Source organism: Aptenodytes patagonicus, chromosome 1, assembly GCF_965638725.1.
Source record: "Aptenodytes patagonicus chromosome 1, bAptPat1.pri.cur, whole genome shotgun sequence".
Taxonomy (NCBI): Eukaryota; Metazoa; Chordata; class Aves; order Sphenisciformes; family Spheniscidae; genus Aptenodytes; species Aptenodytes patagonicus.
The window spans coordinates 168,552,998-168,579,785 of record NC_134949.1 but is presented as its reverse complement, the minus strand read 5'-3'; the positions used below and the strand labels follow the sequence as shown (position 1 = coordinate 168,579,785).

Genomic DNA, 26,788 nt, shown 5'->3' with positions numbered 1-26,788 from the left:
CTGGGCAGGGCGCTGGGCCACCTTCGGCTCCAGGGCTCCAGAATGGCTCCAAGCCACTGGGTTACGAAAGGGAAGGAAAAACCCCAGGCAATACCAGCTGGCCTGCTCTGCCAATGACATCCCTGAAGGGCTGACCGCATAAAAGCAGGCAATACTTAACAGCACGTTTTAGATAATCCTGAATTACTTACAACAGTTCAAAAATTCAGCTAGCACCTTTTTTTTGGGGCCTGTCCATAGAAATGCGATGGCTGTTGAGGGAATACTTGTACAATGATTCAATAAACGAGATTAGAGATTATGAATAACCACAAAACACTTTCTAGACTGGGACCCTAAAATTAGACACAAACTCAGGTCTGTCTTGAGGTTTGAACTGATGGACCCTTGGAGTATCATTTTGGGACAAAGGTGTAAATGTAAAAAATGAATAGTCCTATTTATTAATGGCACAGTGTGATAGAAAAGGTTTTGTATCTGATACCATCTAAAATACATCAGAACTACAAAGCCAGTCAAGGTTCTTTTTATTTTACCTTATTTTTGTATTTCATTTAAGTCAAAACACTACTGTGTTTTTTTAAGAAGCCACCCAATATGGACAAAACAGAAATAGGAAAGTACTTGCGCAACAGCAGGTCAGTACTTTTCTCACCTTAGCTTGACGTTTTAATTTCTTTTCCAATTTTTGTGCTTTTATGTTAACTAAGACTCAACTCTAATAGAAAAAAAAAGAGTAACTTCCCAAAATAGGAGGCATTTAATAATAACTAGGTTTAGAGCTGAGGCTTTTTTCCTTTTCATTTGGTGTTTATTGTAAACCATGTTAGAAACGTAACATTTTAATACGGAAATATTTTATTTAAAATGTTCACCATTTTATATAAAGTTTATGATAAAATACAAGAAAATGTGCATTTAAAAATTTTATAAAGTAATACTCTGGAGTAAATTCTGTTCATTGGTTAACAGGCTTTCTTGCAAGACCAGTTTCAATCTTTAATGTAAACATTCGAGGCAAAATCGTCACCTCAGTGAAATCAAAGAGGCTTTCACCATTGAGTTCACAAGAAGGAAGCATTAACTCTCCATTTCCAGAAAGACATGGCCAGTAACGGGTATGTAAATATTCTTGTTTCAAATTCAGGACTGAAAGACACAAGAGGTCTGTAAACAGTGTTCCTTGTTATTACATGACCAATATGAGAAATGAATAGGAAACACTTGACGTTTTCAACTACATTTTCATCCCCAACAGAACCCGAAAGCAGTGCCTCCCACCAGGAACACAACTATTATATATCTGAAGAATCACTCCAGTCTGTTACAGTGACTAAGCTGCTTTTTAACGTGCTTGTATTATCAGCTTCATGAAGGCCTGTTAAAATAACGAAAAAAATATTAACAATTATTAATAATATTTCAGGGGTATTTTTACTCCGTATTTATCTATGAGATAAAATCACATACTATGTGAGGAAACACCTGTGGACTTAAGGAAGTCCAGAATTTCAACCGGTGAGGGAATGACAAGTGTTGATAATATGAAGGCTGTTTCTGTCACAGAATGCAATGCACAGGACAAGCAGGCAGTGTCAACATTACTTTCCCTTTAAAAATAACCTGAAGTATCTTTATATAACTGACACAGCTTTAACCTTTAAGTACATTGAAATGTTAGGGCTCAAAACTACTGTACAAGTTCTATGTAAGATTGAGGCTACTACTTTACCAGTAGCTCAAATATTTATCTCAGCCTGGTAGGTCACTTAGACATCTTGAACAAACCTGAAATTTGTTATTATTCTCAAGACAAAGTAAGGAAATTTCCCTCCTCCCTTAAGTTTGGGAAAGGATTAAAAAAAAACCCTGGATGATTAATTTTTAAGACGAGGTTGAAGCCTGATAGTACTAAATTTGAGATTTTAAAACATAAGTTTCTTGGCATCTCTGGGTATTTAAGTGTGTGTGTTGTTTACATGTTAAATAGGTAGCATAAATATCATATATGATATTTATATGACATAAAACCAAGCATACAGTTTTCTTACTTGTTCTTTTCTTATAAAATACCATATATTGAACTACAATATGTAATACAGTATACTTAAGTTCTCCTCTAGGTGTATTAGGCGCTTAAGGCTTATAATCAGAAGTATGAATAGGTTACCTTCCTCCTTTGGTACACTTGTCTTCGGAAGACCCCATGCATGTACCACAGATGCAGCATTTGACTCATTTTTCTGAACTGCCAATGCCTTCTGGCCTCTATCATCTTTCATTAATAAAAAGTCATCTTCTACTGATGATATATCCCAATCATCTTCATCAACTTCTGTGAACTAATAGGGAGAAGAAAAAACATGCATTTTTCCTCTGTCTGTTCAAGTTGTGCTGAGATCTTCCATAAACTCAACAATGTGAAACCGCTAAAGAAAAATGCACTGCCACATGGCCTTTATGACATCTATCACCACAGTTTTAAAATCCACATAATTCAATTACCTAAATTATATTAATTCACTATTATAGTTCTAAAGCTAAAAGTGGTTGTGGGGTTTTTTTAAGTCAGGAACTGCAAAAGTTAGAAGTTCTGTTTTTTAGGTATTACATGTCTAACTTAAAAAAGGATCGTGTTTTCTGGGATATTAGCTATTCCAATGAGATGGAAAGTCCTTTAAGCATAAGAATGTATATTACTCACGTGAAAATAAAGACATGACGTTATCATGCAAGTTGGCAGTTTAGTTTGCTATATAAGCATTCTGTATTCACGCTAGAAAAATTTAATATTGCAATAAAGGCCTTTTCAATTTAAAACTAATTTATTTAAAGAGAAAATTAAATAACGAAAGTTAAAAAACCCACACGGTGCTCAAAGTTAAAATACGTATTCCTCTTAAGACTCACTGTCAGCATGTAAAGGGATATTTTTAATTAAGTGGTGGATTTGCATAATGAGTTCACAAAATGAGAGTCAAGTCAAACAGATGAACCTGAAGGCAACGAGTCCGTGGTCTTTCTTATCTCATCTGCCTGAGAACTAAATATCTTAATTCAGCTTTTGAAAGAAGAGCTACAGCATTTCCCTATTTGTCAATCATCAGATGTGGTTCAATGGAATCGAGCCATTATGAAAGAGCTTAACTGTGGAAAGCGAAAGATGGTTTCTCACAAAGCTAAAACCTTATTTCACTGGAATCTCTCAATGTTACAGTAAGATACAGAAGGTGCTTCTATCGCACAGAAGAAAGATTCAGATGCTATTAGAAAACAATGTAAGGTATGTACATACTAGAGAAAAATCAACAAATATGAACGTGTCGTGTGTCTCGAAAGAAGGGAAGAGACCGCAGTAACGCTCTATCTTGCAACATAATTCAATTTTCACATTGCAAACTGTTTTTCAAAAACTGACAGATCTGCTCGGTGTGCTGTATTATTAACATACCAGGATTCAACATTTTGCTGTTTTAAATTATCTGCATTTGGAGGGTGTGGTAATGGGAAAGTCAGAGTCACATATATTGAGAAATGCTGGAGGAAGAGTTTCCTCAAGCATTCACTAAGTCCCAGCTGATTTTTAAAGTACAAAATACAGAGAAAAATGTCAACTTCAAACAGAATTCAGTTTTGATTAAGTGTAAATACACAGCACCAATCAAAACTGCTGAGCAGTTTTATTGATTCAAAGACTTACTCCAAAGAAATACCATAATCCATACAATGTCTGGTACGGGTGAACTCGGTCATACAGCTTCAGGTAAGCACAAAATCAATTTTCTCTAAAATGTTTCTGAAGTAACTTCTGTAAAACATGACCTTCATAAAACATATGATAATGGGATGCCTTACAAAGGTTTTATGGTATTGTGGGTTTTGAGAACAACCATTAGCAGCTATAAGTATTTAAGCTATTAGTATTTAAGCTAATAAAAAAATGTGGATTTTTGGAGAAACCATCATTCCAATGGCATTTTGTGCTTATGTCTTTGGGCGCCTTTGAAAGTCCCACCTAAAATTTAAAGAATTAACTTGAACTATATGCCTACATTTAAACATACAAATATGGACATGAATATATGCACATTCATATAGAATTAGCAAGAATACAAGATGGTGTGTTGTTCTGTAAAGATTCCAGAAACAAAGTAGCAACACCTGCCCTGTGTTCATGAACTCATTTCAAACTCATCACGTCCATATAGCAACACGCCACTATGTTAATACACCAGGGGCACAATGTATTCTAAATGAATCACAGCAAAAATATTTTTCATGGAATGGTTTGGGTTGGAAGGGACCTTTAGAGATCATCTAGTCCAAACCCTCTGCCATGGGCAGGAACATCTTTCACTAGATCAGGTTGCTCAAAGCCCCGTCCAACCTGACCTTGAACACTTCCAATGATGGGCCATCCACAACTTCCCTGGGCAACCTGTTCCAGTGTCTCACCACCCTCATCATAAAAAATTTCCTCCTTATATCCAATCTAAACCTGCTCTCAGTTTAAAACCATTGCCCCCTGTCTTGTCACTACAGGCCTCGGTAAAAAGTCTTTCTCCACCTTTCTTATAAGCCCCCCTTTAAATATTGAAAGGCTGCAATCAGGTCTCCCCAGAGCCTTCTCTCCTCCAGGCTGAACAACCCCAACTCTCTCAGCCTTTCTTCATAGGAGAGGTGTTCCAGCCTTCTGACCATTTTTGTGGCCCTTCTCTGGACCTGCTCTAACAGCTCCATGTCTTTCCTGTACTGAGGACCCCAGAACTGGACACAGGACTCCAGGTGGGGTCTCACCAGAGCAGAGTAGAGGGGCAGAATCACCTCCCTCGACCTGCTGGCCACACTTCTTTAGATGCGGCCCGGGATACGGTTGTCTTTCTGGGCTGCAATCACACGTTGCCAGCTTATGTCCAATTTTTCATCCACCAGTATCCCCAAGTCCTTCTCCACAGCGCTGCTCTCAATCCATTCATCCCCCAGTCTGTATTGATATTGGGGATTGCCCTGACCCAGGTGCAGGACCTTACACTTGGCCTTGTTGAACCTCATGAGGTTCGCATGGGCCCACCTCTCAAGCCTGTCCAGGTCCCTCTGGATGGCATCCCTTCCCTCAAGCACATCAACTGCACCACTCAGCTTGGTGTCATCTGCAAACTTGCTGAGGGTGCACTCGATCCCACTATGTCACTAATAAGGATATTGAACAGTACTTGTCCCAGTACAGACCCTTGAGGGACACCACTCATTCCTGGTTTCCACTCGGACATTGAGCCATTGAGTGTAACTCCTTGGATGCGGCCATCCAGCAAGTTCCTTATCCATCTAACAGTCCATCCATTAAACCCATATGTCTCCAATTTAGAGGTAAGAATGTTGCAGGGGACAGCAGCAAATGCCTTACAGTGTCCAGGTAATGACATCCGTAGCTCTTCCCTTGTCCACTGATGTAGTCACTCCATCGTAGAAGATTAGTCAGGCACGATTTGCCCTTGGTGAAGCCACATTGGCTGTCTCTAATCACCTCCCTGTCTTCCATATGTTTTGACATATTTTCCAGGAGGCTCAGTTCCACGACCTTACCAGGCACAGAGGTGAGGCTGACTGGTTGGTAGTTCACAGGGTCCTCCTTTATAACCTTTTTAAAAATGGGTTTGATGTTTCCCTTTTTTCAGACAGGGACTTCGCCTGACTGCCATGACTTTTCAAATATGATGGAGAGTGGCTTGGCAACTACATCATCCTTAGGACCCTGGGCGGCATCTTGTCAGGTCCCATGGACTTATGTATGTTCAGATTCCTCTGGTGGTCTCAAACCTGATCTTCTCCCACGATGGGAGGGACTTCATTCCCCCAGTCCCTGCCTTGAGGTTCAGGGGCTTGAGAGATGTGGGAAGAGAGGTTACCACTGAAAACTATGGCATCTTATAGCTTTTAAGGCTTATTTTGCTACAGCTTTTTGCTCTTGAAGCCGAAATTCCTTAAGACAGTGGCCAACCGTCTATAGATCTCTACAAAATGTAACATTCCCTAAATTTAACTGTGAACACTTTATGGTCTTGTATCATTTGGCATTGCAGAGAATTTGAAAGTAACATTTGGACAGAAAATTACACTGTAATAGTCGTGTCTGTTATCTGAGTTGATAATTTTGCATCTGGTGTGATCTGCAGCTCCCACACAGTCAATGGACAAGTTAGGTGTCACCAGTGGCAATTAAAAGCACACAGGCTAAATGTGATTACCCTACCACTACAGCTAAAGTTGATTAAGACAATCACCCCTTTCTGGAATCTGAAATAGAAGTGTCACTGTTTCTGGAAGGAGTGATAAATTTCAGATTTAACTGTTAGTTAGGAAGCCCTACAGTATCAGATTTATTATGGATAACAGCATTATCAGCAATTATTATTTGTTTATTTAGTGAAAAAATATTTTCTTGAAGGCTAGAACTAGTATCTGGTTGTCTACTTCAATCTAATAACAACTACTAAAACTGAAATAAATACCACTATCTGCTTGACTTCTGATTTGGAGTAACTTTTGTTCTTTTTAAAAAATTGTTCCGGCAAAGATCAATTTGCATCAAAGTGGCTTACCAATTTTAAAACTCTAAACTGAGGGGAAGACTGGGACCTTAGGAGCCTGAGGTTTAAGGAGTAACTTGTGTTAGTATTCTGATTGTGAACACATGCCATACTCAATGAACAGACATCAGTGATGTATCTGATGTCGTTTGAAAACAGTGTATGATTGTAAATAGATGCAGCATAGCAAAGACCATACTCAGAAATTGAATTTGTCCCCTCATTAAAATGTATTTAGAAGTTCCATATCAGATAAAGCTCTAGAAATAAAAATATTTTAAAATATTAGATAAGCAAATGAATTTTTTTCTCCATCGAAACAAGATACTAGGAAAGCAAGTAAAGAAGGGCTCTCTCTATGCTGCTAGAATAGGAGGTAAAAATTATACTAATTGTGCCCAAACTTCGGGCTAGCTGTAGTGATCCAAAACAGTCATGGTATAAGCTAATAAGCAGTGTAGATGAAGAGGTCATTTGCCACAGCTCACTTGCTAGCACTTTTCTATATACCAGTGCAGACGTACCCAAGAAGACTACTTAGCTGTAATTCCAAAACTGTCTTTGAGAATTAAGTTCTTCACTTCCTCAAGATGGTTTCAGCATGAAAAAAAAAAGTAATAGATATATATCTAGTTCAATTAATTAATGAAATAATAATGGCTATTAAAAGTGATACCTTCAGTTCTTGCACCTCTTCTTTCTTAATAAATGCCTGCGCAACATTAATCCCTCCAGCTGGTTTGTTCTTATTTCCGTGGTTAGAAAGACTCTTTCCAACTTGTTCGGTCAGTTTTTGAATAACTGCTCCTAAAGTTCATAAAAAATTATATTGACAGTTTCCATTCACAAGGGGCTTTACTGTAAACCCTCTAGAAATCTTCCACAAAGTAATAATAAGTAAAAGGCTGAGAAAAACTGTTTTAGACAGAAGTCTCTCTGAGGCACAGACTGTATCTTTTTCTGCATTTATATAAAACAGCATGATACACATCTAATTTGAACTGACATCTCTAGGTACTATATTAATATAAACAAATTAGCAAAAACATAAAGCGCACACAAATACACATACACTCAAGACTAGATGGTCTGCCTTCATTATGTTTTCTAACACAGAAATATTATCAGGAAATGCAAAATCATGCACAGCTGTTACAACACGCACATACAAAAGTAGTGAAAAAACCTTTTGAAGTTTTCGCAGGTGTTCCAGTTTCTTCAATTTCACTTTCCGCCGTCCCATCCATATGGCTTTTGCCAGGAGCCTTCTGAAAAGCACTGACTTTGCTGCTTGATGTTTTTGACTGCTTTTGCAATAATTCTGGTGATATGTAAGACTGCTTAATATCATCCTCATCTGCTTCTTCCTCTGAACTGAATGGTGGAGTTCTACGCAAAAACATACAACCCGAGGACTTACTGGGTTTCAGTGACTGCATTGATATATACATATTTAAGCTTCCTTGTATTTTCCTTTCCAGTAAGGTGCATTTTTCTTATGTGAAAAAAACAGGAGCTCCCATAAATTCTAACTATCCATAAAACTATTTAAAAGAAATCATGCTGCTAAGTAAATTCAGGAAGTTATCACAAAATGAACTCTTCTATAGACATGATTATTTCCATCTATGCAACTATCTTTACAAAACAACAGACCAATATATAACAAGTCTTGCCAGGCAAACAAAGATAGGCTTTCATGGATCAGCAGGGAGAGAAAAAGTCAGGGTCAAGAAATCTGCACCACAGAAAGCCTGTTCTGATATTCTGTTAGATGAAAATAATTCAGGAATTTTTCAGTGCAGGAAATTACGAAGTAATGTGCCTGACATGAGTGGAATCTAGAATATTGTGTTTAATTTTGGTCGTAGTAAGAAAATATCAATAAACTGGAAAAATAAGGTCACCAAAGTGTTTAAATGCTTTTAACTGGCTCAGAAAAAGCATCTGAGAACAAAACTAAAGGAAGTGATACTACCCGATTTTATTGAATGTCCCTCTGTGGTTCACAATAAAGAATACATCTGCTGAAAGGAGAACATGCTATCTTCCAGGGATTATAACAACAGACTCAAATGGAATAATACCTGAAAACAAAATATGAAATAGGCAGTCCAGAAAGTGTTTGTAATTTCAGCTTAATAATAGCTTTTGTGTGGCAAGCATGTGAACATTCAGTCACCAAAAATGTTTTCTTCAAAAATACAATGGAACAAAACATACGTGACACTAGATGTCTTTCTGGAAACTCCATTTCCAAAAAGCTTCCTGGATCTAAAAGTAACAAGACAAGTTATTTCAAGACTGACGGTCAACTAAGTAAGCACAAAGTTTATATAGGAGTAACGTAAATTCTTTGCTCAGTTCTTACAATATTAGCAGGAAATGTTCACATCAGTCTCAAAAACCCAAACCCATAGGATTGTTACCTGAGGTATGAGTACTATGAGAATAGCGTCTCTTACTTTGGTGTAGATGTATTCTCAGCGATGGCTGTTCTTTGTTCAGCTGGGCGGACAGCTGTTGAAGACCGTTTTACTGGTTTTTGTGGTGTGGCAGATGAGGAAATTCCCAATTGATGGAACTTCTGTTTATCTACAAGAGAAGTTATCGATCTCATTATTAGAAACAATGTTTAGTATCTTTTATATTTAATTTCTAAAATTAAAGATGTCTCTGCTGCAGATTATAGTTTTACAAAAAAGAAGAAAAAAAGTAATTTTTTTCTTCAAAGCAGTTCAGAGTTACCATGTATCTTGCCAATATAGGAGCTAAGATTTCTGCAGTTAAACACAATGTCAAGAACCCTTTAAAGGAAACTCTTTAGTTGGCCATAACTATATAGAATATTTATATGAAAAATTATGAAAGCAGCTATACAGAAATGTTGCTAAATAAAACCTTAAATAGCAGTTATAAAATGTAAGAGAATGAAAAAAAACCAAAAACATTTTAACCTTCTGAAGGAAGCTGAGGACAGGAAACAGGTCTATTACAAGATGATGATTTCTCTTCAACCCTAAAGCTAACTTGGCGTTCAAGATGCTCTCGAATTCGCTGAATGTCAGGCTCTTGCTTCAGTTTGCATTCTCTAGCAGATTCAATAGCACGCAAAATTTTATTTAAGCGATCATTTGGGATACCGCGAACACCCTAAGGAAACAAATTGTGTTGTAAACACAGGGGCTATGATTTCTGCGATTTCTATCCTACAGTCATATACACTCTTTTAAACTTCAAATATCACAAAGCTTGTAGAAAATTCACAAAAGTTGGTAACACTGCTCACAGGTGTAGCCATATGCTCCACAGCTGTAATTTGATGGACGTCCTCTCAGGTTAATGAATTACACTTATTTATAACACATCAAAATTTAGCTTTGGATTTTATAGGTTGAGGGTTGTGGTACAGGAGTGAAAGAGAATAGCAAAAAAGTGGAACAAAGATTACACCTCTTTTAAATAACTCAAAATAATCTTACTGCTTTAATTCCCAAGGATTCCAGCTTCTCCTCCAGGGCTTGCTCCAAAACAACTCGTAATTCTTTAGTTAAAGAAGGATCGGTCTTCAAAGCATTTATTAAATAGTGGTTACTTCTACCTGTTTTATGATCACCTTTCTCAATTTCTGAAATAAGAATGGAAAAATGCATTTAAGAGACATTTGAAAAATCCACAGTACACGAGACAATTAAAAACTGCACTGAAGCATGCTTTTTTTAGAAACATCACAGACATACATGTGCACTGTTTGTCTACATGGAGTTGTATTCTTTTTAAAATCTTGGGCTAGCTTACAAAAGTCAGCTCACTTGGAATCTACACCTCAGCACCTCGTACTCACCATCACAAGTATCTTTTATTTTTCTTGTTACAGAACCACTGTAAAGATATATGCCTGAATATTTAGCAACAAAGATCTTCACTTTTAGAACTGTACTGGGAAACTTCTGATAAAGAAAGACTATCTTCTGATAATTAAGTTCTCTAAAAGTGGTATTTCAAATCAAAGCTGAACGCTAGCAGGAATTGGAACAGGAATATGACAAACTTGTTCTCAAGAAAAGCTTCAAGCAACATAATGTTCTCTGATAAAAAACACCTACTAAAATCAAATCTTTGGAAAGTTGTAACACTTTCGAAAGTCTTGGTAAAGACAAAACCTTAGTCTGAGGCAGACCATTTCACAGAATATACATGACGGATAATACTTATCTTCAAAACTCTTTCAAGGACAAAGTTCAGCGTTGTGTTTTCTTCTGTGCAGGTCTATGACATCATACATACTTAAAAGCAGAGAAAGAAGTTTCTCTCTCTTTCCCTTGCTTTAAGTGTCAGTAATGACATGAACTCTTATGCAAGAAATAAAGAACCATCTAGACAGATTCTTCCATCTAAATTAAAGATTGACATTTAAGTTAGGCCGAAGTATTATAAGGTCATACAGGGGAGTAAAGCAGCAAAACATACCCATTTGGAACCTGCCTATAAAGTGTCTCTGGCAAGACAAAGTTTTACTGAATGCCACTTACACCAAGTGAAACAATAATCAGTGGGACCACGGTAGCTTCTTCTGTCTGGCAGTGGTCAGCAAAGCTGGCAAAGCATACATAAAGGGGTATACAACATCCCAGGAAAGCGTGCTGTAAACCACACTCCCAGCTTCACCCCCTGAAATAAAAGGTAAATCTTGGGCAGGAGTTTGTCTCTTTCCAGTATGCCTTACAGGGCAGCAGAGTCATTTGCTAGCCCACAGACAAGGACATAAATGAAGGAATAATTCCATATTGTGACTTTCAAATGTTTTCTTTCAAAACAAACGTGCCACTTTTCCTATTTTGAAACAATGATTGCTTAAAAACGTAGTTCCATTTAGTTTTCATTTTTCTTTAAGGGAAAGATGAGCACGCTGAAGAGGATCCAAAAAAGCCTCAAGATACACAAATGATATTTAGGTTGTTTTGAGGCAGTGGCTTCCGATGGACCTGGGAGAGAACTATAGATAATGAAAACTGAAAACGAGTCCAGCTACCATACTACAAGATCTGTGTTGAAGAGGACAGAATCTGGCTGAAATCTTAACTGGCTTTGGGAACTGTGTGGACAACTCAGTCCCTGACAGAGGTGGGATTAAAAGTAATTTGGCTGGGGAGCTGAGTCCTAGAAGAGGCAAACTACTGGTCCGTGTGGAAACATTGAGCTGTCAGACCATCCCCAAACAGGAAAAGGTGCATTATGCAGTATGAAATCTTCCCACAAAGCCAGACATGAGACATTTTAAAGCGGAAGGCTCCAAGGAGCCTTCTGAGAATCCTGTCCCTTTCAGATGTTAATCCTTACAATAAAATAGATCCATCTAAAATAATTTTAAAATTCATAATTACTACATACTAATATGGGTAACAAGACTATCCAGCATTATCCTAATTAATGACAATATTAATTCTTGCTAATTAACTCAAGCCAAATCCTCTTTGCTGGAGCCAACTATTTAAGGAACTGTTTTCTTATCCATTTTTGTTTTTTAAAAAACCCCTAAATACTAGATTTGAGAACTTTGGAGACAGGGGACCTTAAGTCTGGTCCACTGTCTCAGCTCCTACATAATCCTATGAAATAATCTGCCAAGTCAAGAATTTTCACACTCTCCCTTAGAAATGGCTGTCACTGAAAACAAAAAAATCTTGGTCTATCTTTTCAGACTGCATTCTTTCTTCCTCTCTTTTGTACTGCAGGCCATGCCTTCAGGCACAGCAGAAGAATCAAAGACAATCCATCAAGAGAGAAGATGGCAAGCAAGAGAAATAGCAGAAAGGACAGCAAAAATGCGAGCAGACTTTATTTCAGATTGTTCAGTCACTGGATTTTCCCTGGGGAAACCTCTCACTTACGCACAGATGTATTCAAACGACAATTTTGTTTTCGAAACAGCATCATTCCTTCAAAATTTAAACTCATTGGCTGCAAGGTTCAAGACTGATTTTGATTTTTGCACACAGTACAGATTATTACGCTATTCAGCTGTTTGGTGTTTCATCTAAAGTACTGTTAGCCTTCTTCAGGAGAAGAATACCATGCAGGATGAACCAATGCTTTATCTTCTGTCACTGTAAACGTGGCCTTCTCCAAGTTTTCCTCAGATGAAGCAGAAGAACAGCTGCCAACACTGGCCTACGTAATTTCATTCAGAATTGCACAACCCTGGCTGGAGCTGTGGCTGCTTAGAGGTAGACTTAACTTAGATTACTTGCAAAAGTATCTTTGGTGTGTCTATGAAAGTAGGCAGCTTCAACCTTCAGCACCAACTTCCTTCTTCTATCTGAACTCTTTACCCTCTTACGCAGAGTTTGAAAAAGAAGTGAGCATACATTGCAATAGCGTCAGCACCGAAAAAATTCCTAGTACGGGGGTATTCCCCATCAAACGTTTTTGCTCTGCTTAGCTCAAGTGCCTTTAGACATATGGAATATGCCTCCTTTAAAGAGTTAGCCAGCTTTCCATAAAAACATTGAACTTGGATAAGGAAATCATAATATTTACAAGCACCAATAGCAAACAGGAGACTGACACAAACAAGGAATGTTCCCACCCAAATCACATAAGCATACTCAAATACAATAAAAAAATACTGTAGGTATCAAATAATATTTACATTTTTATTTTCAAAAAACCACATGCCACTACATTTTGAGTTGAATCAACCATTACCTTTTTCCTCTTCTGAAAGCTCCTCTATGGGTTCCAGCATATGCACCAAGGGTGCCTGCTCTAATAACGAGGAAGAACAGGAACACCAGACAAACAGGACAGAAGAAGGTCAAGGTCCAGAGTGGGAAAGTTAGGCAAAAAAACACACCGATGTCAATTTTCCTGATTGCTGACAACCTGCTTAACAATCACAAACCCAATGCAACGTGGCTCTTCACTGCCTTGGTGGGACATTTTTGTAGAGGAGACCCTAATACAATAGTCACTTCAGGAGCGATTCAGTTGCCCAAACATGGGTGTCTAGTGTCATCTCAGATATATCAGAGTTTTAAGCCATCGGCATGGGGCTGGCTGATACATCACACAACTATAGAAAAACCCGTGCCCTTCTGGAATGGCACCCAGAGGCCAGGTGGGATGTTTTTAGGCATCTACAATGACAAGGCCACCTAGGATTAAGTAAATGAATCTTGTCATTCATTTCTCATAAGAAGCATTTTAATTTTTAAATTTATTTAAAAATATTATGTGCAATTTGATACTAAAAGTTTACAAAAGGCAAGTAAAATGGACAGACATAGAAATCCTCAAAAAAAATATTGAAAAGATATGTTAACTCATTATACCAGAGATTTATTAAGTACTGAGTCCATACGTGCAGACATAGAGAAATTTTATATATATATATAATTTCCAATAAAACCAATTTTAAAAAAATCTTCAATCACTCCAATATAGTGAGATCCAGTATTATCATGTGCTTTAAAGAACTCTTGAAATGTCCTCTGCTGAAAACAGCTTCCTAAACACATTGAAATTATCATTCCATAGGCTGTCAGGTACAATTTGCTTTATATAAATGAAGCCAGAGTACAGTTTATTTACAACTTTATAGACTTCAGATATAAGAGAAGCATGAAAATGCTTATATGTCAACTAATAAAAATTTAGATATTTACCTTCCTTAAATAAATTTATTTCAATGAAAACTAGAATTTTAGTTTTTTCTAGGTTTTATGATAAAAACAGAGAAACGTGCAAACTATACTTTCAGCATTCAACTACTGGCAGTATAGGAAAAAACAATTTATTGGCCAATATTTTGGGCCAACTTACATTTGCCCCAGCCTTCACAAGAAACCTTTGGCACTATAAATGGTTGTTCTGCTGTACGGGTAGAAGGGGAGGAAGTGAGGTTGCAGTAAAGATACCTGCTCTTCAGCACTTCTTATACAATTAGGTACAAACATGGATGCACTGTGATGGATAGTCACAATGAAATAAGCACTTGGCGCTAACTGGCACTTACTGTCACATCTCCAATATTCCTCATGTGAAGGGGACTAAAACTGGTGCTGTAAATGCTTGGGTATGGCTGCTGCTCTCTCCGTGCTTTCCGTACTTGAGGTTCTACTCAGCCTCTCACCTGCTTTTCCAAGCAGGTTACAAGACTTAAGATCTGCTCCCATATAATCTGCACTAAATAAGAAGTTCTAAAAAAATGCTTCTTACACCATCACAAGATGCTAAGAAGATGCAAACGTCAATGTATTTTATGGAAACACTTAAAAGCAAAACTCAGAGACGGATTGACAAATAGGCTTCTGGACTTTCAGTCTCTAAGGCTGTAAAATTTAGCAGTGGCCAGAGCATTCCTGGGCACTGGAATATGATCCTCCACACTACTGAACTCTTAAAGCTGTTCCTGGCACACCGTTGCCCTACACAAGCTAACATTCTCCAAAACAATGTTCAGGCACAGTTAGGGATAATTCCCAAAAGCCTACAAGTGAGCCTGTTGTGGAGGACAGAGCCGGAAGCACAGATGGGGAATGTTCTGGGGGGATTTAATTTAGCTGCACAGGCATTGAGGCCTCTGAGTTTCTTGGCTGGACCTACTAGACAGTTAGCCAGTTGCTGTGTAACTGGATTTAATCTATACTTCTTTTACCTGTACTTTACTCAAATGCAATCTGCTTAAAGGAGCTGACTTATCTCTGCACAAGCCCTTGTCAAGTAACTTAATTTAACAGGAAAAGCCCAGTCCCCAGAACTCAGACCTGAAAATAGTCTGCTGATCTGGCATAAAGGTACATGCTTCTCTTCCTCAGTATACTAGAAACAGAGGAAGTTAAAATCAGTAAAAGAATAGTTGCAAGAGCAAAACCAAAATGTATTACTTGCTATGTGTAATATTGTTGTTCACTGCATGACAACAGAGGTCGAATGCTAAGACACGGGGAGTGCAACATCTGGAAACACCAACTTCTTCAATGTAAGTGGGCCTTTTCTTTTTCTTTACTGCACTTATTCTAAGAGATATTTATTAAACAACATGTTGGAATCCAATGCGAGAAAAAGCAGCTTGGTCCAGCACCCCTCTGGTTTATAGACAGGTGTGGAGATCACCCCCCTAAGGACCCCTCTCCTTATGTTTACCAGAGATGTGCTGCTTCTAGCTGTCTGATCAGACCTCTCAGCTCTTACATCCTTGTAGTGCACATCCTTGAAATCAGCAGCATCTAAATTTTAGCAAGCTTATTTTTAGGAATCATTTAAGTCTGACTACTCAGCTAAACCTCAAATCTGTACAAAGCAGTCTTTGCTAACTTCATATCTAAAACAATCCTGCTGATGCAGACTGAATTCCAAACTACCCTGAATTATTGTAACCTTCTCTAGTTCATCAGACCTTTTTGCCCAAAATGTCACCAAGCCACAATCCAATGTTAGCCTTAAATAAGTAATCACCACAACTTCTGACTTAAGTAGAGCCAGTTACCTTCCTGTCAATTATCAGCCCTAAATCTAGTTCAGCTGACCCTAGTGGACGCTGCTCTACATCAACATCTTCAACATCAGACCTTGCTGGCCAGGATCTTACTCCTAGCTTTCATCCCAGCCTGAATGTTGAACCTAGACAGACTACTATCTTCCCTTTTGGGTATACCTAGGTATAAATTACTTGCTCCTGGTCACTTCTCTGTTCCCCATTCTAGATGAACACCAAAACTGTGTCCTTGCCTTACTGGAAGTAGATCCCAGGAGGCTGAAGCAAGGCAGGAGGCATGCTGTGGTCCAGCAGATCACCTGCTTTGGACTACCAGAGTACTGGTAGAACTGGAGATTACATCAGTCTTGCAGTTCAGATGCAGCCTCAATTATACTTTGTTCATTGACACAACTTGAACCGTGGCTCTCATCTCCACCCCTTTCTTGACTATGAAATGGAGATAAATTTCAACCTTATACTTAAACCTATTCAGTGAGGCTCTGCGGCTGCTACCTTGCTTAACTGATCCTTCTTAACTCAACCATAACTCTCATTTGCCAATCGATGTCTGCCTAAGCCTAAACCTAACCCTAACCCAAGTTCAGTGATCCCTGTAAAACCTCGGCTCAGCAATAATCAGGTGTCTCTGGGTGATACCAGCCCTTTGCAGACCTTGCCATAAATCAGCTTCTTATGCTGGCATGAACCACCTTAACTCCAAACCTAATTCATTCGGTCCTCCCCAACAGTCCCACACCTGACCCTAACCAAACATTGCTAAATCCTATACCTAGCCCACTGGCAAATTCTGGACACATCCTCACTGTATGTCATCAGCCAGCCTCAGTCCAAAACCTAACCCTAGCTTTATTCTCACAAGAACAGTTCCTGTCAGCCTCAGGCTTGAACCTAGCTAAATAGCAGCTACCAACACCAGTCTTAACGAAGGCTGGTCGTATTCGTATCTCACTAGCCTGAATCCAGCCATATTAATACTAGCCATCATTAAGGCCAGCAACCTTAAGATGACCTCCACAATGATGTGTGTGTCATCCCACATCTTCCAGAATATCTTTTCTGCCAGCTAATATGTGTGGAGAGATAGATGAGATGTATCAAAAGTACAGGTTGCCTTAATTTCTTCAGTGGATCATTATACTACTGAAAAATTATGTGCCTGGCATACTTTGACAAATCATTAAATATCAGTTTTAAATAATATTTGAAGACAATTTCTATGCAGGTGGAATAGGAAAATATATCTAACAATAATGAAGAATTCAGGCTGTGTATATTCCAAGCTTATCATATATTATTTGTCTGTTCTTATTTACTAGTTAAAAAAAAACCCCAATATTCTGACAGTACTATTGGAAAAGCAGTCTTCTGGCCAATATTTAAAGGAGAAATCCTGTCTATTTACTCTGAAATATGAAATGCTAAAGTACTTTTAGCCTGAACAGAAGTGTTACAATTATCTATAGTGGAGTATCACCTACAGTAAGCACTTTGCACTTGCAATATGAAAACCAAGGATGAAACGTAAAACTGGTGTGCTGCAAATTGCTGCACTTCCTAAAGATGTAAGGAATGTAAGCCATGGCTATAGTCATTATCTACTCCTTTAATTTATACTCAAATTTCACATCTGAAGAGCTGCCAGACTCAATCTGTGATACCTGTAATTTTGACCGTCATCTTTGAATCAATGCACTTCATATAGTTTTCTCCTAACTAATCAACGGGAAGCCAAATACTGCACATAAGCAGCATAAATATTAATTTTAAACCAATATTCTTAAATATGATAAATTTTTGACACTTACCTGAGGCCTCTAAGTTAGGAGCCTAGTCATCTCAGACTCCTTCTACAGTCAACGAAGAGACACAGGCAACTTCAAAGAGCAATTCAGATCTTAGTTCAGCTGAACCAAACTCTGAAGGTGCCCCTTTTCTCTGTTAACTGTCTAGGAAGACTACTTTGACTAAATATTCCTCAGATGCTCCAGTTATGTCCCTAACGACAGCTGGGCCTTAGTCCGCACCAAGTTTGAAGACTGAGTCATAGGTTTTAATGGACAATCTAATTAATATCTTTGCTTTTTAACTACTGTCTTCAATTCCACCTACTATTATTAACCTAACAAAGATTAAATATTGAACAAGTATCAACATTTCAAGAGTAATATAGGAGCCAAAGTCTGATTTTAAAATATGATTTAAAAAAATCATAATTAATCCATTGCCTTTTTGTGAGACTTAAGTAATCTTTGAAGATAAGACTTAAGTTATATCTGCACAAAACCCTACAGCTAGCTCAGAAACTGAGAAAAGAATGGTCAGCCAGGATGGCATTCAAGGCAGACTATTAGCTCTCCCAAGAAATCAGGAACATGAACACAAAAGCACCAGGCTAACACAGTTATTCCACGACTTTACACCTAGGATACCTCATTTGTAATTTGGGTATCTTTTCATAGTGCAGATTTAAGATGTGCAGAACTGATCTTAGGATGCAAAAGCTTCCAGGCAACTTTGAAAAGTGTACTTAAGTTCACATAAGAGAGCCTTTTCCAGAATTAATTTTCTTTCAAACAGAAAAAAAGAAAGAAAAGGAAGATATTCTATATGCAGGCAATCGTTTGGTAAGAAAACTATAGCTCTTGTGATTTCAGAGATGCTCTGAGCTAAACAAATTTGTGGACAGAAGTTGCCAACAAGCACTTTCATTTTCATAATGGCACGAGATGCAGCCATGATGTCTTAATCCAGTATGTAAGTCAATCCCTTGAAGAGCCATCAAAATTTTGGGAAAGACACTGTAATTTCTGCTAACCTTTATATCCAGAAATTAGGTAGGGTAAGTTTAAAAAAAATCCAGAAGGGAAGAAAGGGGACAGACAGAGAGACCTGCAGAGATAAATAAAATAATAATCAGCAAAGGAATTTGAAGGAAACACCTTCTTTGAAGTTTCATAATAAACTGATAGTGAATCTTTTGTATATCAATGGCAGGAACAGCCTTTTCTATCTTGAGAAGTTTCATAAGGTGTCACAAACTTCGTATTTGGAGCAGCAAGAAATCAGGAAAGATCTGAATGAGCTGATATAAATTGTCAGAGTACAGAAAATACTAATGTTCACAGAACTGTTTTCCTCCTCAGTCCAAATGAAAGTAAATGCACTAAGAAAGCAATGCTTGACAAGCTTGGTGCCTAAGCCCTTAGCAGCAATATTCTTCATAAAACCCGTTCCTTAAATTCAGGGCAATAGCTAAGCTACTTGCTGTGAGATCTCTTAGCTAGAACCAGCGCTACTGTGTTGGTGCAATGAAGCTGGTTTGAATGCAAAATAATTGGATTATTTAAAACACTATTATTAATAATCTATATTTAATATATTATTACTTTTCTCCACACAACAACATTTCATCTGTATAGTTTCACTCAAAAAGCTTCTAGCAATGAACAGCTACCTTGCATAGGTTAGTAAGAAATCTCTGTAATATTAAAATAATTTTATCATATAATAAAAATCTTTTCCTTAGTTTAATAATTCTTGACACAACAAATATTTTGAAATCAACACTTTGTATTCATCAGTTTTTCATTCCTCATCAAGTTATCTAAAGCTTCTATTGCATACTGCTCCTTCTCCCCATTTGCCTTTTCAGAACTTTTTGAATTTGTTGAAAAAGAAAAATTCTTTACATTTTTCTTAGACAAATTCCATTTCCTCTCCCCTTGACAGGTTTTAAAACTAAGAGAAATAATAATTTAAAAATTATTATTTAATTATAGTTCAATAACTCAAATAATTTATAAAATGGTTTTAACTTTTAAACATTTTACTTGCTCAAAGTTAATTTTTCCTATTGCTTTCCTACTTGAAATGAAAGTAAAGAATTAATTGATTGCAGAATATTGGTATGGTAACAATACTCTCCATTACTTTGCATACTGAGAAAAAAGTGAAAACTATTTTCACAAAGCACCAAACAATATAAATGGAGGTTCATTGCTTCCCCCCACTACTAAACAATATCACAATGCCACAAGTTAAAATAACTAAATAATGATCCATATGTAACTACAGATATACTCTGGAAGAACTATCTAGACGGGATGACTGACTATTTTGATCATGTTTTCTGTATTTTCCCGCCGTGACATTTGAAGTCACACAAAAAATACACTTTCAAGACTTATAAACAAACATCTCCACATTTTTCTCTGTACAAATTCCATTATATGCATATAGCTATCCAGTACATGCATATACCAGAAAATCAGCATATTTTCTAGAAGAAAACATAATTTTGTTTCCTCAATTAGTTTCATTTATCTTAAAGTGCTCCGATACTATACATGTGCTAGGAAATATTCTCAAATTATTTTATTTTCTTTTTCATTTATTCTTTTCAATAGTGCATCTTGACAATTACTTCATGGGAATTCTCAGTGCTGACATACAGCAAAGCAATTCAAATTACGTTCTTTCAATATAACTACTCTTACAGCTATGATTTGACAAGCAACACATTTGAGAAGACAGAGTCTTAGATTTGAAAGTATGGGATCTGGACCTATCAAAAAAAACTTACCATGCATCACTGGTAGGCTTGGTTTAGATTCTTCAAGGTGCTCTACAGTAGTGTTCACTAAAATAGCATAAGAGTAAAAAATAATGTAAATGCATTATAGTAAACAATAACAGACAAATACAGATTCATAAATGTAGCAATATTTAATCATATTTATAAATTATGCAAATTCTGGCTTTAATGGGGGAAAAATAAACAAACAGTTTACAAAGTAAAAATTCACTTCACAACATAAAAGTACATCTCTAGATATGCTTAACATTTTTAATACTTCTAGAACCAGGAAAAGAAACTAGTAACTAAATTGTCACTGAACTGGAATGTGAACCTGCACTAGTCAGATCATCTCTTTGGTCATGTCTGCATGCTGTCTTTGTGTCCCAGGGAAGAAGCCTTGGCCCAAAGCTACTTAGTCAAGTCTAGCCTGATCAACACTGGTATTCCCGGAAGAGGATCTGCTGCATCCACACTTCATATCAATTATCGCAAGCCCTAGCTATATAATTTATAGAATGTAGCCTTGGAGTGATTTATCACATCAATTCTACATTCCTCAGATCAGCTTGGGGCCTAAGAGCAAATTTGCTTGTGTGCCATGGTCTCATACTTGTCTGTCCTTCAGTGTGGCTGAATACGACCAGCTCCAGTTGAGAAGCCATACAGCCATATTATTACTATGCTCTCCTCAAACTAACCTACTCCCTGCTGTTAGATTCAGTTCAAGCCAATGTCCTGCTAATAAAGCAAGATGGTTTCCAAACTGGGATTAGAATTAATCCAGCTGTCATCATCTATTGCAATAAACCTATTACAAGTCACTGCAACTGCGGCATCAACTACATGGGTGTTTGTGGTGCAGGACTACATCCTCAAACACTATTATTATCAGGTTTGGTATTTGTAATGGACTTCAGATGTTAAAGCATTGCAATGACAAAAATAGCAGAGTTCTTAAAATTCTTTGAACAGCTGTATCTTAACTGACAAATTAATCAATTTTGTCTACTCTTTCAGTATTTTCCCATTTGTGAGTTCTGCAGCCTATGGACAGTCAAGCATGAAAAAGCAATTAAAATTACACTTCATAAAGCAAAGCCAAAAGTTGTTTACATAATACAAAACAGAGTTGTTATATTTCACATGTCTTCACTACCCAAGTGATCAACTTTGTACATTAGAAGTTCTTACAGCGGCAGAACATGAACTTTGAAAATCATGGCATGGAAACAGGTAGGTAGCCTGTGAAACACAAATAAATTGCCACCACTGATTTGATTTCAACATTTAGTTAGTAAAGTTGATGCCTGTATTTTTTAATAAATTGTAACATTTGTTTCAGCCAAGCTGCTGAAATCAGAAACAAAATCTGCTTTTTCTTACAGTTTGTACTTACCATCATATGGTTTGATGCTTGCAACTGATCTCGTGGACAATTCTTTTATCTAAAAGAGAAAAGACGGATATATGAATAGTTACAAATGTAAATGAACAATATCTAGAAATGAACATTTAGTACAAAATACCTAGTTTCGGTACTATTCCATAACAGAAATTATTGTTTATGATTTGGGGAGAAAAATACTACTTTTGTGGAACTCTGTTCTACTGCCTAATGCATATTTCATTCATGCTTAATGAATGCTGAAGACTTACTTCTGTTTGTTGTCTTATGTGAACTCATGCTTTGTATACTCTGTTATTACAAGCTATAAAGTGAAATGAGAGTGGGCTTATGGGCCACTTCAGCACTTACAGTTTCAATACTTTCTGCTTCAGCAATTCATGTTCAATTTTGCAAGTCTAGCTCCACTCCAGGGAAACACTTAATTACACATCAATTTTAAATATACAAACAGTTTTCCTGTCTGCTGTACAGTTTTGTCTATTTGAGACCCAAGACATGCACTGAACAAAACTGAGAGTGTAGAGGAAACAAGCTGGCTGCAGTTCGATGTAAAGAAAAAAGGAAACTTTTGAATCCCATATCATTAAAACAATGTTCTGCACTCCAATTCCCAAAACAGAAGCTAAACCCAAACCATATAGACACACACTCAATGTCAGCTGGAGCTGGCACAAGATACTGGACCCTGGTCCTCTTTTATTTATCCATTTGGATATAGCCAGTAGTGCCTCATTTCATTGTCCATTCTGTTTGGATTCTACAAAAGTGTTAGCTATTTCTCAAGCCCTTCCAGTTTCCAGGTATTGAGAATGTAGGTCTTCACAATTGTATTTCACAAACACCAAACTCAGGTCCCTCTGAACGTATTTTACATTGGTGGTCATACTGTTTTGTTTTAAAAGGTCACTTTACTGAAAGTAATATGTCTAGGATTAAGTCCTCTATTGCTCCAGCTATCAAATTCGTTAAGGTGGAGCTGTAAAAGCTATTTGTCTTACCAATTCTTTAAGCACTTAAGTATAGGTTTAACATTAATCTCAAGAAAAATGTGTAAAATCAGATGTTGATTTGTAAAGAACGCACCATCTAATAGAGTAATAGGTTGTAAGGACCGCATAATTATGCTATAGTCTAAACTCCAGACCACCCAGATCTTCACCTACTTATCACCTCAAAAAATCTATAGTTATGTTTGAACAAAAGCGTATTTTTAAGAAAAAACAATTCATTTCAAAACGAATAATTTCATAGAATCATAGACTATCTAAAGTTGGAAGGGACCCATAAGGATCATCGAGTCCAACTCCCTGCTCCTCGCAGGACTACCTAAAACTAAACCATATGACTAAGAGCATCGTCCAGACAGTCCTTGAACTCTGACAGGCTTGGTGCCGTGACCACTTCCCTGGGGAGCCTGTTCCAGCGACCGACCACCCTCTCAGTGAAGAACCTTTTCCTAATGTCCAATCTGAACTTCCCCTGACACAGCTTCATTCCATTCCCTCGTGTCCTATCGCTGGTCACCAGAGAGAGGAGATCAGCACCTCCTCCCTCTGCTGCGCCCCTTGAGGAAGTTGTAGCCTGCGATGAGGTCACCCCTCAGCCTTCCCTTCTCCAAGCTGAACAAGCCAAGTGACCTCAGCCGCTCCTCCTAAGTCTTGCCCTCGAGACCTTTCACCATCTTGGTCGCCCTCCTCTGGACACACTCTAATAGTTTGATGTCCTTCTTGTGTTGAGGCACCCAAAACTGCACACAGTACTCAAGGTGGGGCCGCACCAGTGCAGTGCAGAGTGGGACAATCACCTCCCTCAAGCGGCTAGCTATGCTGTGCTTGATGCACCCCAGGAAACGGTTGGCCCTTTTGGCTGCCAGGGAACACTGTTGACTCATATTCAACCCAAACCCCCAGATCTCTTTCTGCGGGGCTGCTCTCCAGCCTCTTGTCCCCCAATTTGTATGAATAACCAGGATTATGCCGTCCCAGGTGGAGAATCCGGCACTTGCTCATTAAATTTCATACAGTAATAATCTAATTAATTATCCTCACAGTGATAAACATGATACTTTATTTTTAATGTGAGAAGTCATGTATTTTCAGATTTCAAACATTAGATTTCATTATGATTATTTTGTGGCAGATTAGATCCTGTTCACTATCAGAAATTTTTCATCTGTAGAGGTCTTTGATGACTGCGACCTAGTAGTCTTTTAACTTTGTGATGAACTTATTAAAAACATTTGGTTTATTAATCCTTTCCTTCTAAATTGTGTTTTAATTCCTGGTTTATATTCCTGTGTCTCTTTTCCAGATCTATTCTTATTTATCAACATAATTCCCAAGGTATAACCAAAATACTACAGTAATACTACTACAAATTTGGAATGTTAACTACAAAACCAGAGATATATCAAAGACCAAATGCCAGTAAAATGTTCCTCTATGTCCTATGCTCTCTGAAACATGGAGTGCTTCACAAAACAGACCTGCTTCTTCTGAGTAATAATCAGATCATTCTGCTCCTGAAGCCTCTGCCCCAATTCTTCTATCCTCCTCTTGTAAAAGGTGTTATTTTTATTCAGGTCTTCTCTCACTGATGATTTAAGCTTCTCAATCTGTGACAGTAGCTAGAAAGCAATCAGAAGAAAAGTAACTTCATATTAATATTATATAAAATATGTTAATGCTATAAAGTTTAAACAAGCAAGTGTCATGCTTCAATATTTTTAACACTTTTTTTTTTTAGCAAAAACGTAATGTCTCCTGTGATTTCATTGGGACTTGCATATATTATGAAACAGTTGTCTGCATCACTTTTTATTTACACAAGGAAGACTACCTAAATCTCAATACAAAGAAAGGGACACACAAACACATTGCTGAGATTGCACAAAAATAAGATTGCAGGAAAAAGCATACGACTCGACAAAAACGTTTTGGTTATAGTGTCAAATAATGATATTTTAAGGAGATGAGATGTGAATTTGCATGATAAACCTAATATATTAGTTCTGAATGTAGAAGAAAGGGAACAATATTTTAGGTGCACCACCCCAAAAGTAATACTTACATTACTCCTCCCTTATTCTATTCTTGCACTGTATGTGGGTGTACCATTAACTACATCCATTTGGGGGAATGTTCCATGGTTCCTCCCCACTCCTTTCTTGCCAGAGGAGGAGAAGCATTGGTCAGACCACTATGATCTGCTCAGTTCTTACATGGTCACGCAGATGAAAGGAAAATGAAAGGAAAAGAAGCAAGAGAAACAAAGCAGGAAAGAGATTAAAAAGAAATGCAGACATAAAAAAAATCTGAGGAATAAAGCTTTGTATAGTAAAATACATAAACTGATGCAAAATAAAACGCCATGGTGTTTTTTCCTGGGAAAGCTGAACAGATTCTGCGTTAGAAAGCTACAACAGAAAAAGCAGCAGAGAAGTGATAGAAAAAAGAAAAAAAGACTGAGACGTATGCCATAGGTCCATGGTAGCAGAAGGTACAGGGTAGATGGAAGCTACACGTTGGCAAGTTGCATCTCAACTATCCAGCATATCCGCATGACACAGAAAACACTGTGTAATACAGCGCTCACAGAATTAGTTGTAAGCTCTTCAAAAGAGAGATACAGTTTCAGGTGTCTGTCAGATTCTTAAATCATAAATTCCGTTTCAACCCTGGAGTTAACTGAAAAGTTAAGATCCTAGCATAACAGAAATACAGAGATAATAAATACGTCTAAGAGGACACACTCTTATAAACTCTCGAGATCTAGGCTTTCTAATCTAACAGATGTATTATAGCATATCAAGAACTACTGCAAGGGTAAGAAAATAAGGAAAAAGTCTCCTTTTAGTTTAAGTGTTTTGCTGTGCCACTTACCAGGGACTTTTCTGTCTCATGGTCATGACGAAGGGCTTGTATTCTAGACGTCCACTTACTTTCCTGCATAGAGGAAATCAATATTAATTCCTGTTAATAACACATTAACATTTAGTTCAATATATGCAGCTTTATTTCCTGTTGATAACACATTACCATTTAGTTCAATATATGCAGCTTTATTTTTCTAAATAAAGCATAAATACTGAAAAGATTATTCATGATATGAAACTCGAGTAACCCTGTATTTAAGACCTAGAACAGTCATCAGCATGTTTTATGCATCCGAGTGTGGTTTTCTTACCAATCACTCCAGAAACTGTGTATTTGTTCCTTGATTTGTATATATAGTGACTGTGAGTGAGAAATACACATGTATTTTGATACGTCTCTGTGTATTAACAATAAGAGTAGTGAAAGCAGGGTTTTTTTTCCCCAAAATAATGTCATTTCAAGCACTCACTAACAATGTATTTTGCATAATGATGATAAAACCCAGTATTAATATATGAGTTTTTGAGTGAACTGAATTTTCTTTGAATAAATAAAAACCATAAAGTAAAACTCACTAAGTTTTCCACATCTTTGAGCAGAAATGACCAAACTTCTGGATGATACCAGCAGTATACAAAGACCTTCACACCCCAAGAACCATGAAATATATAATGCGTGCCTCAAAGCGTCAAAAAAAAAAAAAGAGTAAAAAGGTTTGTGGGTATTTTCAAGGGCCTCACAACTATTTTTTTTCTTTTTTTATAGGAACAACCCAGACATGCAGGTGAGTCCCAGAGCAATGCAATGACCTTGGCCTCAGTGGCCCTTCCTAACTCA

The 26,788-nt window shown here is 37.3% G+C and overlaps 1 protein-coding gene across 1 annotated transcript in view; it reads right to left on the bottom strand.

Annotated features, from left to right (window-relative positions):
• Window positions 1-848: 848 nt before the first annotated feature.
• DZIP1 (DAZ interacting zinc finger protein 1) overlaps window positions 849-26,788 on the bottom strand; it is a 37,667-nt gene continuing 11,727 nt past the window's right edge. The window contains exons 6-18 of the mRNA XM_076337645.1: window positions 25,958-26,020; window positions 24,562-24,702; window positions 22,065-22,113; window positions 20,672-20,728; window positions 13,296-13,355; window positions 10,070-10,215; window positions 9,545-9,740; window positions 9,053-9,182; window positions 8,811-8,861; window positions 7,774-7,976; window positions 7,264-7,394; window positions 2,171-2,342; window positions 849-1,378 (exon numbers count right to left, since the gene is read on the bottom strand). Of these exons, the coding sequence (XP_076193760.1) occupies window positions 1,296-1,378; window positions 2,171-2,342; window positions 7,264-7,394; window positions 7,774-7,976; window positions 8,811-8,861; window positions 9,053-9,182; window positions 9,545-9,740; window positions 10,070-10,215; window positions 13,296-13,355; window positions 20,672-20,728; window positions 22,065-22,113; window positions 24,562-24,702; window positions 25,958-26,020 (1,482 nt within the window). The 3' untranslated portion in view covers window positions 849-1,295. The remainder of the gene's footprint in view (window positions 1,379-2,170; window positions 2,343-7,263; window positions 7,395-7,773; window positions 7,977-8,810; window positions 8,862-9,052; window positions 9,183-9,544; window positions 9,741-10,069; window positions 10,216-13,295; window positions 13,356-20,671; window positions 20,729-22,064; window positions 22,114-24,561; window positions 24,703-25,957; window positions 26,021-26,788) is intronic.